General features: G+C 41.9%; 1 protein-coding gene across 1 annotated transcript; it reads left to right on the top strand.

The window, feature by feature from the left end:
- Positions 1-278: 278 nt before the first annotated feature.
- LOC138071809 (transmembrane and coiled-coil domain-containing protein 5B-like) lies at positions 279-15797 on the top strand. Its single transcript, XM_068963218.1, is given in 12 exon segments — positions 279-313; positions 980-1129; positions 1443-1560; positions 1848-1898; positions 2465-2533; positions 4095-4151; positions 4641-4700; positions 5283-5347; positions 10842-10964; positions 13564-13639; positions 13904-13947; positions 15599-15797. Coding segments are annotated over 12 exon segments (1047 nt in total).
- Positions 15798-16709: the final 912 nt, after the last annotated feature.

Here is a 16709-nt window from a genome sequence, read left to right as displayed (position 1 = left end):
TGTAAAAACACTTTTGTGAAAACAAAAAGATTTCTGTACTCCAGTGGGATTCGTTTATGAGATTCATTTAAGAGATATGATCTGGCTTACTGAAATCTAGCAAAATATTGCAACTGATTCTGAAATACAAAAGGGTCTAGGAGGCATAGGTTTAGTCTTGGTTCTGTCTTGCCTGGTCAGACCTTTTCTCTGCTCCTTCCTGGGCTGATGACTATGTTGAACACTAGAAGCTTTGTTTCCATAACACATGTTTATATTAACAACATAGGAGACCTACAATGGAAGAAGCTGGACAGGACCCATTGGATGATGTGTAAGTAACAAGAACGAGGAGGTAGTATGGGAAGCATCTACTGCAATCCAGCAAGGAAGGAAACCTTGACTGTGCAGGACAGTATCCTCAAGCCTGGAAGCCTTCCTAAGGAGGAAAGGCTTTGGTTTCAGTTCTTTGGACTTCATCAGACTAGAAGTGGGGCTTGTAGAGACAGCCAATGTCTCCAAAAGCAAATCAGTCTTATCTGGGGAAAAGACCCTCGTCCCTGCCCCTTATCCAGTCCATGTTCCTATATGACTAGTACAGAAGGTTTTCAATATAATAAACTCCTTAGCAGACTAAAAAAGGAAGACTGAAAACATGCCTCTTCCTTGAATTCTTTATGGGTGTGGCATGGAGTCCACATACTCAGTATAAATTTTTTGAAAACAAGTAAGTTAGAATATAATTATTCAAATAAATGTTTCTTTTGCTTCTTAAAAGATTTGTGTTGTAATGGGTTCCATTTATAATATTTAAAATTAAAATGTGATTTGACTCCAAGCATTTGCTTTGTGCAAAACATCATAGAAATCAATTTATTGTGGACAATGATAATGCAAGGCTGGTGAGGCGTAGGGACAACCAAAGACAGGGCGATAAATGAGATGACAGCACATCTGTTTTCCTGTCCTGAGTTTGGTAATGAAGATGGTTTTCCTGCAGGCAGGAGGTGATGGAAATACCGAAGCTAGAAGTCACAAAGCAGAACCTGGACCTCCTGAACTCAGACCTTGAAAAGGACCTGCAGAGAATGGATGAGGCAAATCAGGTTCTTCTCAAAAAAATTCAAGAGAAAGAAGAAACTATTCAAAGGTCAGGCTTTGTAGTTGGATGGGAAAGTTCTCCTTATCTGAATGCCCCTTGGGATCAAGAGGTGGGTGGGAGGAAAGTTTACTTCTTTGTCCAAGAATTGAGGCAAGTTGTTTAAATTCTGAACCACAAACAGTGATGTCCTCAAAAGGTTTTATGTACAGATTTTTCACTACATTTCCACATTAAGTCATTATTTTATTGCCACCTCATTGGGTGGTCACTTTGGCTCCCCGAGACCTTGGCAGTAGCTTCTCAAGCTGGGGCTCTGGCAGCTTCCTTTGGACTGAGCCACCCCTGGGTGACTATGTTTCAGTCTGGAAAGAGATATCACACTGTCGGTCAGACAAGCCAGAGAGACGGAGGAGCTGAACCACTTCATATCTAAGAAGGAGGAAGCCCTGCGGGACCTGGAATTAGAGACGGCAAAGCTGGTAAGGAGGTGTCTAGAAAAGGACAGTGTGATGCATTTTGCTGCAGTCCACCACTCTCTCTTTCCCAGGGGACCATCATCGCTGGTACCTGCTGTGTCTGTGGAAATCACAGCTGTCTAGCCAAGTGTTTTGGGCATGATGTGCTCGGCGTGGGGGCGAGACCTGGGCTCAGTTCCCAGATCCTCTGTGTGGGGCCCTCGTCCCTGGATGGGATTTCAGTGGCCCAGTGAGGAAGAGGGTTTGAGAGCAGGGTGCAGTTTTTATCCTTTACCTCTTTCTTTCCCCAGGAAAAAAATAAGGAAATTCTAAGCAGGAGCGTGGTGGAGGTGCAGAAGGAGGTAAGGTGGGCTCTGATTTTTTGGGGGGAGGGAGGGTGGTCCCAGGATAATAAGCCCACTCTTGAAAGAAGGCTCATTTCTTAGGAATCCCAATAAGATCCATCATCTTTCCGAACTTCCCAGTCAGAAAAACAGGAGGAAGAGGAACTGGCAAAATGGGTGTGCTCCCTCCCAATCTGCCTTCCAAATCTCTTAGAACAAACTGGCTAATTGATACCATCCTTTGTCCTCTGGGAGTTCCAGCTCTGGGATGGGAAGGTTAAAGGAATGTGAGAGGAGAGAATTGCCCTTCCCTCCCACAGCTGCTCTGTGTCAGTTTCTCTTCCCTCTCTCCCCACCTGCCTTGCCTCCTTTGTGCCGTACTTTTCATGGGCTCTGGGAACAAAAAGGTCTGGCATGGAGTCAGGCCGATTCCAGAGGAAGGAAAAGACAGTTTTCTATTAAGCTTCCATCTGGGATCTGAATCAATTAACCACTGTTCTGCTACTTTGAGACCTTCAAGTCTATCCCACGTTTTCATGTCCGGATGCCTCACTCAGTTTACAATTTGGGGGATGGTATTTCAGATTTCAAGGAAATGTAAGAATGTTGGCCTGGATAAAGAAGCCCTAAAGCAGATGCTGGCAGAATTGAAGGTGAGTAGAAAAGCAAATATGCTGGTTTTCTGGGAGATGTGGTATCATTCTAACTTTGGGGAGGAATAGCTTCCAAGAACCCACCAGGCTGTCTGTGTGCTCACAGAGGTGAGCCCGTGTCCTTTGTTCCCTCTGCTTTACCCCCTGACCTGGGCGGCATTCATAAACTATTTTGCAGCATTTGCAACTTCAGTTTTAGTCACACTGGTAGCAGAGATGACTACAATGCCCCAAAGTGAAGGGAATTGCTCCAGAGACCTCTTCATCCATCAGTCAATAGGACACACATTCTGAATGCCCATCGGGACCTGCCCTCTAAAAATTTATTATCTAAATGACACACAGATAGTCGAGGAAGAAGAGAATACTAACTTCTACAATTGCAGGATAGGTCAACAATTGTATTTGATTTTCTAGCCCATTGTTTATAACTTAAGGGAGTTTTTTTTTTTAATTGAATGTTTTACTAGGTGGCAAACCCAATGAGAGCATGAAGTTTTGTCTGTGTGGTTCACACCTATTTCCCCAGTGCCTAGAATAATGTCTGGCACATGGTAGTAGCTTGCTAAATATCTGTTGAATGAAAAGATAAACTGGATGCCCAGTAGAGGGCAGAAATCCTATGGAGATGCTCTCTGCAGCTTTATGTGGTGAATATGACCATTTGGCTGAGCCCAGCATGCCAGAGCACTCCTGTTCTGTTTTTCTCTGAAAAAGAGGCAGAAGGTTTCTCTTTTGCTCCATGATTCAGGCTGCATGTGAGTGCACCCAGTGGAGTATAAGATGGAGGAACAGGTTGGCACTTTATTCAGTAGGACTGGAGGAAGAAGGGTGATCAGGTCCAAAGACTGGGCAGTCAGAAAACCAAGGCTTAAATGTTGACTCTGCCACTGTGTGATTTTAAATAAGTCATGCACTTAACCTTTCCTTACTTTTGTCTCCTCCTCACCTATAAATTGGAGAAGGCAATGGCAACCCACTCCAGTACTCTTACCTGGAAAATCCCATGGACATAGGAGCCTGGTGGGCTGCAGTCCATGGGGTCGCAAAGAGTCAGGCACGACTGAGCAACTTCACTTTCAATTTTCACTTTAATGCATTGGAGAAGGAAATGGCAACCCACTCCAGTATTCTTGCCTGGAGAATCCCAGGGACAGGGGAGCCTAGTGGGCCGCCGTCTATGGGGTCACACAGAGTCGGACACAACTGAAGCGACTTAGCAGCAGCAGCAGCACCTGTAAATGGGTCAGTAATATTGCCCACTCCAGGTTGTTATAGTCTGTCCTCACTATATGATAGCCATTATCATCATTCCCTGGGCTTCTCTGGTGGTTCAGCAACAGAGTCCGCCTGCAATGCAGGACATGGCTTGCAATGCAGGAGATATGGGTTCAATCGCTCAATCAGGAAGATCCCCTGGAGAAGCACACAACTTAGAGACTAAACCACCACCACCACCATTGTCATGCTCATTGCCTGTCTGGGGGAAGATGAATATTACCCATTTGCTTTCACAAAAGAATGCCCTCAACCTTCTGCTGTCACATGCTGTCTTTACCAGGTGAAACTACAGAAGTCAACAGAATCCTGTGCCAGTCAAGAGAAGGAACTGGTCAAGGTAGAGGTGGAGTCTCCTCCACTGAGGGTCTGTTCAGGATACAAATGAGAGAGAACCCCAAAAGTTTTAGAAACAGAACAGTTGGAGGCACGGGAGGGGGAGGAGCAAGAATATCTGGCAAGTGAATTTCTGACTCACCTGCAGGTAAAGGAAAAGAAAGCTTATGTTAAAAGTACTAGTCTTGTCATTCCTTAAATACCCCTCTACCTCAAATACTCAAACACTGTTGTTGAAGCCCATATCTAAGTGCCCTGAAACATCTCCTGATGTCTCATGTAAAAGGCATATGAGAACCTGGGAAAACAACTTTCTTTGCTCAAAATTAGACCCTGCCCATGAATGATGAGATCACTGGCTTTTATGATGTGGTTGCTTTCCCTGGTAAGAAGTTGCTAGGTAACCAGCCAAATAGCCAATGCATCAGTTGGGAGCAGCCCAGGCTTCATCGTGATTTAATCCATGAAATTTGTTAATTCTCATTTTTTCTAGATAGAGAGTGACTATCAATCTGTGTATCAGCTCTGTGAAGATCAGGCCCACTACATAAAGGTACACTGCCCCTGGGGACAAGTCATAGTAGGGCAGAATTGTTCCAATGCCTCGGATCCCTTGGTTTCTCATTCAGGCTAAAATCTGCCACTAGGGGAAATACCATTTATACAACAGCAGCAACAACAACAACAAGAACCAGGTGTATGTTAAGGATTTATTTATACTGGCCCATGTAATATTTTTAAGCAATCTACATACAGTATTTTTCTCAATTAGTTTGTCCAGTAACCCTTTGAGGATTATGTTGTTATGATCAAGAGGACACAGGTTCAAAGAAGTTTGGTAATGCTCTCTGAAAACACAGTAAGTGTGAGAGCTGGGATTTTCCTACAAGCAGGATCCAAAGAGAGAACTCTTTCTCTTTTTTTCCATATGCATCCGTCCAGTCACTAATATCCTAATTTTTATTAGAACATCTTCATACTTGTGTGTGTACATTCTTGCATGCACCATTTGGAAAATTAGGAGTTAGTCTTAAGAGAATCTTTTATCAGTGACAGTGAAATGTCATTGATACAGAAATTCAGAATACAGAAATTCTTGATTATGATCAATATTTTTTTTTATTTCCATGGGAAGAAATACCAGGAAATTCTGAGACAGATGGAAAAGGAAAAGGAGATGCTTCTTCTTGAAAAAGAAGTGTAAGTTTGGGAAAATGACCTCATTGGTGGGATGAAGCTATAGTCCCCAGTGGTCCTTGAAGGGCAGAGTACTTCTCAGACCAGTTTGTGTCACTATAAATAGCTCCCAACAAGTTATCCCTGTCAACTTCTGCTCCATGTTCTGTACTGAAAATTCATCAGCATTCAGGCTTCTCTCTTGCCTTTCTCAGCAGTTGGTGTTTAAAAGGTCTGTTTTCATGCGTCCTTCGTTGAGTGTTGTTCTTGAAAAAACTGATTGTGTGGACCCCTTTCCCAGGACATGGTGAACCCCTACTGGGGGCCCCAGCGATAGCCATTTACATACGTTGTGTATTTGTAGACTTGCATGGTTTAGGACTTGACACACTTTCCATTGTTTGCTTATACTCTTTAACTGTGTTATGTATTATATTGTATTATGCAATATACAGAGAGTGCATAAATCTCAAGTGGTGTGTTAACATGACTCAGATCAAGATATAGAACATTCTGAGTACACCAAAAGGCTCCCTGTGCACTCTTCTGTCATTGTTTCTTGCGAAGGTAACCGTGATTCTAGCTTCTATCATTTCTTCTTGGCTTTGTCTGATCTTGAACTTCATGTGAACTCAGTATGTTCTCTCTTGCCTCTGGCTGTCACTGACATTTATCCACATTGCTGCATGGCTCTCTGGTTCATCCTTTTCCTCGCTGTCTATAGTATTCTATTGTAGGAATATGGCACAATTTATCTATTTTACCACTGATGAAATTTTGGTCATTTCCAGATTGGGGTTATTCAACTAAAGTGGTTATAAACATTTTCGTGCATGTATTTTGGTTGACATATACACTCATTTCTGTCAGTTATGTACCAAGGAGTAGAATTCCCAAGTCATTGAGTATACATATCTGTGGCTTTACTAAACAAAGTCAAATGATTTTCCAAAATGGATTACCAGAATCTCCTCCAATGAGAATCTATACTAGTTCCAGTTATTCTGTTCCTCGTTTCACTTCATATTTACAGTCTTTTTAATTTTAACCACTCTGGCAGGAGTATAGTGATATCTAATTTTTATTTTAATAATGCATTTCACTATTGATTATTAATATATATACCTTAAAATGCTTACTTGAAATTTGGTTATCTGCTTTTATAATAAGTCTTTTGCCTTTATTTGGGAGATTATCCATCTTTTTCCTATTGCTTTATAGGATTTCCTTACTTTTTTTATGCGATCCATCATCAGATATGGACGGACACACACACACACATGTTACAGTCATTTCTATGGCTTTTCTGTTTTACTCTCTTAATAGAATCTTTTGATAAAAAAAAAATTCTTAATTTTAAGGAAATCCAATCCATGAAAGTTTTTTCATTTCTTTTTTTGCTCAGTACTTTTTCTTGATAATAAAACTATTCTTTAATGTTTTCCCAAAGAATTTTCTGTTTGTTTTGCCTTTTACATTCAAATGAATGTAAACATTCATGTGAAATCTTTTTGTGTGTGTGGTGTGAGGTAGAGATCAAGATGCATTTTTTCCATGTGTGGATAGCCAGTTGGCCCAGCACCATTTATTTAAAAGAGCATGCATTTTCAGTGGTGCCTTGTTTTATAAGTAAGGTGACATATTAATGTATGTGTGAGTCTGTTCTGGATATTTTATTCTGTACCATTAGTTTGTGCCTCTATCCTGTGCCAGTACTACACAAGGATAGAGGCATCGACTACAAGCATAGACTATTGGAATTCTGAAAGAGATGGGAATCCCAGACAACCTGACCTGCCCCTTGAGAAACCTGTATGCAGGTCAAGAAGCAACAGTTAGAACTGGACATGGAACAATATACTGGTTCCAAATTGGAAAAGGAGTATGTCAAAGTTGTATATTGTCACCCTGCCTATTTAGCTTATATGCAGAGTACATCATGCAAAATGCCAGGCTGGATGAAGCACAAGCTGGAATCAAGATTGCTGGGAGAAATATCAATAACCTCACATATGCAGATGACACCACTCTTATGGCAGAAAGCAAAGAATAACTAAAAAGCCTCTTGATGAAAATGAAAGAGGAGAGTGAAAAATCTGCTTTAAAACTCAACATTCAAAAAACAAAGATCATGGCATCCAGTTCCATCACTTCATGGCAAATAGATGAGGAAACAATGGAAACAGTGACAGACTTTCTTTTCTTGGGCTCTAAAATCACTGCAGATGGTGACTACAACCATGAAATTCAAAGATGCTTGCTCCTTGGAAGAAAAGTTATGACCAACCTAGACAGCATATTAAAAAGCAGAGACATTACTTTGCTGACAAAGGTCTGTATAATAAAAGCTATGGTTTTTCAGTAGTCATATATGGATGCGAGAACTGGATCATAAAAAATTGGACCAAAAATTGATGCTTTTGAACTGTGGTGTTGGAGAAGACACTTGAGAGTCCCTTGGACTGCAAGGAGATCCAACCAGTCAATCCTAAAGGAGATCAGTCCTGAATATTCATTGGAAGGACTGATGCTGAAGCTGAGACTCTGATACTCTGGCCACCTGATGCAAAGAACTGATTCATTGGAAAAGACCCTGATGCTGGGAAAGATTGAAGGCAGAAGGAGAAGGCAACGACAGAGGATGAGATGGTTGGATAGCATCACCGACTCGACGGATGAGAGTTTAAGCAAGCTCCGGGAGTTGGTGATGGACAGGGAAGCCTTGTGTGCTGCAGTCTATGGGATCACAAAGAGTCAGACATGATTGAGCAACTGAATTGACTGACTGACAGGGATTATGATTACAATTTAGTTTTATAATTAGTTTTGATTTAGCATATCTTAAGTTCTGCACCTTTATGCTGTTCTTCAAGACTATTCAAGGCTATCTTAGCTATTTTTGGCTCTTCAAATTTCCATATAAAATTTAAAATTGGCTTCTAAATTTCTACCAAAAAATATTGCTGAGATTTTGATTGTAATTATATGGAATCTATAGATAAATTTGGAGATTAACAATATCTAAACAACATTGAGTTTTCCAAGTCATGAACATTTTTATCCCTACATGTATTTAGATCTTATTTATTTTTTCATAAACATGTATTGTATTTTTCTCTAGTGTTTTGTGCATCTTTCATCAGATTTATTCCTAGGTTTGATATTTGATATTTTTGATGCTATTGTAAATAAGAAAATTGTTAATTTGATTTTCTAATTCATTACTTACTTTGGCCACCTCATGCGAAGAGTTGACTCATTGGAAAAGACTCTGATGCTGGGAGGGACTGGGGGCAGAAGAGAAGGGGACGACAGAGGATGAGATGGCTGGATGGCATCACCGACTCAATGGACGTGAGTCTGAGTGAACTCTGGGAGTTGATGATGGACAGGGAGGCCTGGCGTGCTGCGATCCATGGGGTGGCAAAGAGTCGGACACGACTGAGCGACTGAACTGAACTGAACTGAACAGTATATGGAAATACAATTCATTTATAGATTGAACAATGTGGGGGTTAGGAGCACAAGTCCTCTGCACAGTTGAAAATTCATGTACCGCTATCCCTCAAAAACAAAGGAATTAATAAACGACTCACCCAAGGACAGATTGCTGGGAGAAATACCAACAACCTCAGATATGTAGATGATACCACTCTAATGGCAGAAAGTGAAGAGGAACTCAAGAGCCTCCTGATGAGAGTGAAAGAAGAGAGTGAGAAAGCTGGCTTAAAACTCAGCATTCAAAAAACGAAGATCATGGCATCACTTTATAGTGGTGGGCAAATAGGTGGGAAAAAAGTGTAAACAGATTCTGTTTTCTTGGGTTCCAAAATCACTGCAGATGGTGACTTTAGCCATGAAATTAAAAGATACTTGCTCCTTAGAAGAAAAGCTATGACAAACCTAGATATCAAATTAAAAAACAGAGACATCACTTTGCCAATGAAAGTTTGTATAGTCAAAGCTATGGTTTTTCCAGTAGTCATGTATGTATGTGAGAGCTGGACTATAAAGAAGTCTGAGCACTGAAGAACTGATGCTTTCGATCTGTGTGGTGCTGGAGAGGACACTTGAGAGTTCATTGGACTACAAGAAGATCAAACCAGACAATCCTAAAGAAAATCAACCCTTAATATTCACTGAAAGAACTGATGCTGAAGCTGAAGCTCTATTACTTTGGCAGCCTAATGTGAAGAATCAACCCACTGGAAGAGACTGATGCTGGGAAAGCTTGTGGGCAGGACGAGAAGAAGGAGGCAGAGGATGAACTGGTTGGATGGCATCATTGATTCATTGGACATGAATCTGAGCAAACTTCAGGAGATATTGAAGGAAAGGGAAGTCTGGCACACAGCAGTTCATGGGGTTGCAAAGAGTCGGACATGACTGAGAGACTGAACAGCAGCGACGAAGGGCGGGAAGCTGGAACAGTTCAGATAGACTCAGGACTGAAACCCTTCCTTGGACTTTCCCTCTCAGGGTCTTAAACTCCAGTCTCCGTCTCTGTTCAGTTGTTAAGTCATGCCCAACTCTTTGTGACCCCATGGACTACAGCATGCCAGGCTCCTCTGTCCTCCACTATCTCCCAGAGTTTGCTCCAATTCACGTCCACTGAGTCAGTGATGCTCTCTTATCATGTCATCCTCTATCACCCCTTCTTCTTTTGCCTTTAATCTTTCCCAGCATCAGGGTCTAAGTGTAACAGGTCTTAAACTCCAAATTCTACTTCCCAGAACAGCATGACTACTATAATCTTTGCTCAGCTCTTGAGGCATCTTCTGGTGTCTGGGCTTTCTTGGAATCCTGAGCTACTCATAGAGAGCTTAAGGGCCAGCTATCACCTTAAGGGAAGTTCATGCAGATATTTGAACTCATTTCTTTATGGTTTCTTTTTTCCTTGGATTTTCCCCCTTTAGGGAATTAAACTGCAATCTCTGTCTCCTCAGCCAACTGATGCTGCCACTTGCTGCTTGGACTCTATTCACTGTACCAGGAATTGGCAAGTCCCCTTGGGGAAAGGCCTTGGATGAATGAGGGATTATCTCAGTATGCTTTACTTTGCTCAGGATATGTATCCCCTCATCTTCTGACTGCATTCTTTAATTCATTCAAGTGGCTGTTTTATGTACTTTGTCCAGTTTTTATAGTTGATTGTAGAGATGGACTAGCCTCAAGCAAACTATTCCATCAAGGCCAGATCCTGAAATCTGGGCTGCTTCTCCCCTTTCTTCAATATTTGATGGTTACAAAAAGATTCCCATGAAAAGTCTAAAAGTTTTTACTGGAACTGACCCTCTGGCAGGAGACAGTTCCAAACCCTGAGCAACAAAATAAAACAAATGAATGAACAATCAGAAGGCCCTGGAGAATGACTAAAACCAAGCAAATTCTGGACGGCGGGGGCTGCCAGCTGGAAGAAGGGAAAGGCAAGAGGCAGTTTTCTCATCTGATCATTTTTAGTCTGAGGGTCATCACCAGATGGTCAATACCAAAATCAGATTGATTATATTCTTTGCAGCCAAAAATGGAGAAGCTCTATATAGTCAGCAAAAAACAAGACCAGGAGCTCAGATCATGAACTCTTTATTGCCAAATTCAGACTTAGATTGAAGAAAGTAGGGAAAGCCATTAGACCATTCAGGCATGACCTAAATAAAATTCCTTACAATTATACAGAGGAAGTGACAAATAGATTCATGGAATTAGATCTGATAGACAGAGTACCTGAAGAACTATGGATGGAGGTCCGTGACATTGCACAGGAGGGAGGGATCAAGACCATCCCCAAGGAAAAGAAATGAAAAATGGCAAAATGGTTGTCTGAGGAGGCCTTACAATTAGCTGAGAAAAGAAGAGAAGTTAAAGGCAAAGGAGAAAAGGAAAGATATACCCATCTGAATGCAGAATTCCAAAGAATAGCAAGGAGAGATAAGAAAGCCTTCCTCAGTGATCAGTGCAAAGAAACAGAGGAAAACAATAGAATAGTAAAGACTAGAGATCTCTTCAAGAAAATTAGAGACACCAAGGGAACAATTCATACAAAGATGAGCTCAATAAAGGACAGAAATGGTATGGACCTAACAGAAGCAGAAGACATTAAGAAGAGGTGGCAAGAATACACAGAACTATATAAACAAGATCTTCATGACCCAGATAATCACAATGGTATGATCACTCACCTAGAGCCAGACATCCTGGAATGTGAAGTCCTGGGCCTTAGGAAGCATCACTATGAACAAAGCTAGTGGAGGTGATGGAATTCCAGTTGAGCTATTTCAAATCCTGAAAGATGATGCTGTGAAAGTGCTGCACTCAATATGCTGGCAAATTCGGAAAACTCAGCAATGGCCACAGGACTGGAAGGTCAGTTTTCATTCCAATCTCAACAAAAGGCAATGCCAAAGAATGCTCAAACTACTGCACAATTATACTCATCTCACAGACCAGTAAAGCAATGCTCAAAATTCCCCAAGCAAGGCTTCAACAGTATGTGAACCATGAACTTTCAGATGTTCAAGATGAATTTAGAAAAGGCACAGGAACCAGAGATCATATTGCCAACATCCACTGGATCATCAAAAAAGCAAGAGAATTCCAGAAAAACATCTACTTTTACTTGATTAACTATGCCAAAGCCTTTGACTTTGAGGATCACAACAAATTGTGGAAAATTTTTAAAGAAATGGGAATACTAGACCACCTGACCTGCCTTCTGAGAAATCTTTATACAGGTCAAGAAGCAATAGTTAGAACTGGATATGGAACAACAGACTGGTTCCAAATCGGGAAAGGAGTACGTCAAGGCTGTATGCTGTCACCTTATTTATTTAACTTATATGCAGAGTACATCATGCAAAATGCTGGGCTGGATGAAGCCCAAGCTGGAGTCAAGGTTGCTGGGAGAAATATCAATAACTAACCTCAGATATGCAGATGACACCATCTTTATGGCAGAAAGTGAAGAGGAACTAAAAAGCTTCTTGATGAAAGTGAAAGAGGAGAGTGAAAAAGTTGGCTTAAAACAACATTCAGAAAACTAAGATCATGGCATCTGGTCCCATCACTTCATGGCAAATAGATGGGGAAACGATGGAAACAGTGAGAGACTATTTTGGGGGGCTCTAAAATCACTGCAGAATGTGACTGCAGCCATGAAATTAAAAGATGGTTGCTCCTTGGGAGAAAAGTTATGACCAACCTAGACAGCATATTAAAAAGCAGAGACATTACTTTACCAACAAAGGTCCATCTAGTCAAAGCTATAGTTTTTCCAATAGTCATGTATGGATGTGAGAGTTGGACTATAAAGAAAGGTGAGTGCTGCAGAATTGATGCTTTTGAACTGTGTGTTGGAGAAGACACTTAAGAGTTCCTTGGACTGCAAGGAGGTCCAATCAGTCAATCCTAAAGGAAATCAGTCCTGAATATTAATTGGAAGGACTGATGCTGACGCTGAGACTCCAATACTTTGACCACCTGATGTGAAGAACTGACTCATTTGAAGAGACCCTGATGCTGGGAAAGATTGAAGGCAGGAGGAGAAGGGTAGGACAGGGGATGAAATGGTTGGATGGCGTCACCGACGTGATGGACATGAGTTTGAGTAGGCTCCGGGAGTTGGTGATGGAGAGGGAAGCCTGGTGTGCTGCAGTCCACGGGGTCACAAAGAGTCATACACGACTGAGCGGCTGAACTGAACTGAACTGAGTCTGAGGCTAAGCTAAACTTGATGTGAAGGTCTTTTTAAAAGTCTTGAGGGAACCGTACAGTCTCTCTGAGATAGAAAATAAAGGACAGAGCTCAGTGTAGTCAAACTGCTGGATTAAAAAACAGAGGGCTAGAGATGGAGAGTCTCAAGTTGTATCTAAACTCTGACCAAATCACAAACTGACCTCCAAAACCATGCACTCCCAAGGCATTCTGTGGCCAGCTGAGGATATCAGACCTGAACTGAAGTTTGAACTGCCAGCAGGAGATAGAATTCACATTTTTGCAGTGTGAATCCAGTAGCAGGGTTGTGTTATGGTTACCCATCATTGGTTGTCTTTTCTCTTGAAACTGGACCACATTTTGCTGTTTCTTTGCATATTGACCAATTATACATTTTGAATATTGTTCCTTGTGAATGTTATCAAGAATCTAGGAAATGAATTGCATACATTGCATGACTTAGAAAAGCATCTTTCATCGGTCCCACAGATTATGTTACTTAATTCTTGGATCTGATCTTTGTCACTCAGATGCAAAGCCCAGAACAACTCCGTCCAAATAGTGAAACCGGGGTTAACTCTGGTGGAGACAATCCAAAGCAATATGGTAAGTTTTCCTTGCCCCAGATTGGAGTTTTCCTCCATCTTTTCCTGCCCTGGCTTCCCCCTCGCTGCCCCCTGACCCCTTCCCTTCTTTTCAATAACCTTAGAGGTAGGAAATTAACAAGGCTCAGTACCTTGCTTCACACCACAGCAGCTAGGAAGTGGCAGAGCCAGTGACTCCTGGGTCAAGCTCTTAGCCACCCTAGTACACTGCCTTTCTATGAGCACATGGACAGGCACACCTGTGGCTTTTTATTGCTTCCCACAGGAGAAGACCATCATTAAGAAACAGAAGAGAATCTTTTGGTACAGGTAAGTTAGAATCTTGTGTTTTCCTAGTCTAGGTCGTATTCACTCTGTTAGCAGTAAGTGACTTGATAAGAGCATGTAGAATAAGGATAAACACATCCACCAACCAGAAAATACCAGGCAGCCCCAGATTTCTGCCATCTCTCCCTTTCTTCTTTTCTGAAAACCAGAGTTATGTAGGACTTGGTGGCTGGAGAAAATGGCTGTTTTGGAGACGTTTAAGGTGAAGCTTGCATTTTAATTTCAATTTCCACTCTTAAGACTCATAGTAGGGCTCCTTTCTATTTTTCAGATCCTAAACCTGATAATCTGCTCTCCTCTTTACTGGAAAGAGAGTTCAAGGTGCATTAATTTTCTTAGTTCTTTTACTGCAGGCTGTAAAATTTTAGAGAAAAAAATCACTTGAACTCCGTGCCTTTTCTTTTTTAATTTTTGAAACAAGGAGACTAAGATGCTCCGTGTAGCACTTTAATGAAAAACTTCAATTTGTGACATTTTAGTATAATTAAAGCAATGGCACCCCACTCCAGTACTCTTGCCTGGAAAAATCCCATGGACGGAGGAGCCTGGTAGGCTGCGGTCCATAGAGTCACTAAGAGTCGGACATGACTGAGTGACTTCATTTTCCCTTTTCACTTTCATGCATTGGAGAAGGAAGTGGCAACCCACTCCAGAATTCTTGCCTGGAGAATCCCAGGGACGGGGGAGCCTGGTGGGCTGCCGTCTATGGGGTCGCACAGAGTCGGACACGACTGAAGCGACTTAGCAGCAGCAGCAGCAGCAGCAGTATAGTTAAAGATGAAAAGCCTTGGGCCAGTTTTCAGGGTGGAATTTTCTTGGGTGCACATAAGAAAACACATACACACAACCTATTATTGTTTCAGTTTCTTTTTCTTTCTTATTTTCTTTTGTTCTTCCTTCCTTTCTTTTTTGGCCACACCATGTGACCTATAGGATCTTAGTTCCCCAACCAGGGATTGAAAGTGCACCCTCAGCGGTGAAAGCCCACATGGAGTTCTAACCACTGGACTACCAGGGAATTCCCGAGTTGGTTTCTTTTAGCACTTGATGTTTAGCAAAAAAACAAAACAAAACAAAACAAAACAAAAAACTAAAAAATGAAAAAACACAACTCAATCATTTTCTGTGGATATTAATATCAGAGATGGCCCAGACATATCTCACATTCTGAAAGTTCTTGCTATAGTAGAGTGGGGAGGACCACTGATGATGAGACTTTCAAGAGTGCAGTTATGGATCTCTTGTGACAACCCCCACAAAGGCCTGCATACATAGTACCTGGAAGGTCTTATTCTTCTGCATCTCCAGCTCTTCTGTGTGGACATCTATTCTTTTTTTTTTAATTTTTTTTTTTTTTTTTTTTTACTTTACAGTATTGTATTGGTTTTGCCATACTTCTGTTGGAGGGCTTAAAAGTCAGGAGGGCTGTATCCCAGTCCTCACGACCACATCAGTCTTTTTCTATTATCACCTATCCCCTGCCCTCACCCTCTGTGTCTGCGTGCCCCACTTCCCCATCAGGCTGGCCCAAAGAAAGCGATTCACGGTCATTTATGAAGATGAGGTTCACCTCCTGCTGCTGCTTCCCGGGCTGTCTCTTTCCCCCATGCTAACGATGAATGTCTCTCTGCAGGCATTTCAGGTATTTTATCTTCATGGTCATGATCTTCTTCAGGCTGCTGGGTTACGTGCTTTTCTACCTGCAGTACATAAACCCAGACCTCCTTGTGGACGCCCTGCCCGTGGTCATGAGCAGAGAAACCTTGAGGAGACTGCGGGATGCCTTATCTCCCTTCCTCACTCTAGAGGTGGAAGAAGTTCTACCACATTAGTCTGGAGTGACCTGGGGGCTTCACACTGCACCCAAGTGGAGAGGAGGGCATGGCTGTGGCCCCCAGGTGGGGAATGGGCCAGGAAAGCAGTAGGAGCTCTGACTCAGGGCTGCTGCTTTGATATCTGACCTCTTCATTTCATTCTTTTCCCACGCTTTTTCTCCAGAGTGTCTCTTTTTCAAATAAAACGTATGTTTGATCAGAGTTCACTGTGTTGGTCTGAGAATTTGGTCCACGGGTCCTTCAGGGAAGATAACCATACATTATCTTCCCTAAAGTTCTCTTATTTTATATTATTCTATGTCTTTTAGGAGTAGGATAGCCTGAAAAGCTGACCTTTTACATGTACACAGATGGTTACTCATTCTCAATTGAGAAGAAAATTACCCTAAAATTCAAGTGCTGTAATAAAATCAAATCATAATTCAAATGCCTTCCTTCCCATAATGCCTTCTCTGATCCTCCAACTGCACCTGCCACCTTCTCTGGGCTTCCCTTACTGGCCTGCCCACTTCTGCCTTGCAGTATCATTACTGTCTTGAGGGTGGGGCTTCTGATACCTAGATTCTGTATCAGCACACATGGCCCCAAGCATAATGTCTTTGCAAAGACTCCTTGGAGAGCAGCGTCTACTGGATACTGAAGCTGAGTAGTGGAGGCAACTTCCTTTTGCAGCTCCTTCCTCCTATGCATTTCTGAAGCCCTTGCTTTCTGGTGACTTTTCTCCTTCCAAGACCATTCTCTTGAAAAGGTTTTAACTGAATTTCACTTGCACAGTAATGTCAAGGTGGAAGAGACACATTGTGTGTTTTCTTTGGCTGCAAACATGACCCTATCCCACATTTTCTTTTGGGGGTCTAAGGACGAGAGAGTGAATGAATGGTCTCAAGACGCCTAAAAAAAAAAAAAAAA

The sequence above is a fragment of the Capricornis sumatraensis genome, chromosome 2, assembly GCF_032405125.1.
Source record: "Capricornis sumatraensis isolate serow.1 chromosome 2, serow.2, whole genome shotgun sequence".
Lineage (NCBI taxonomy): Eukaryota > Metazoa > Chordata > Mammalia > Artiodactyla > Bovidae > Capricornis > Capricornis sumatraensis.
This window is presented reverse-complemented; position numbering and strand designations above follow the sequence as displayed.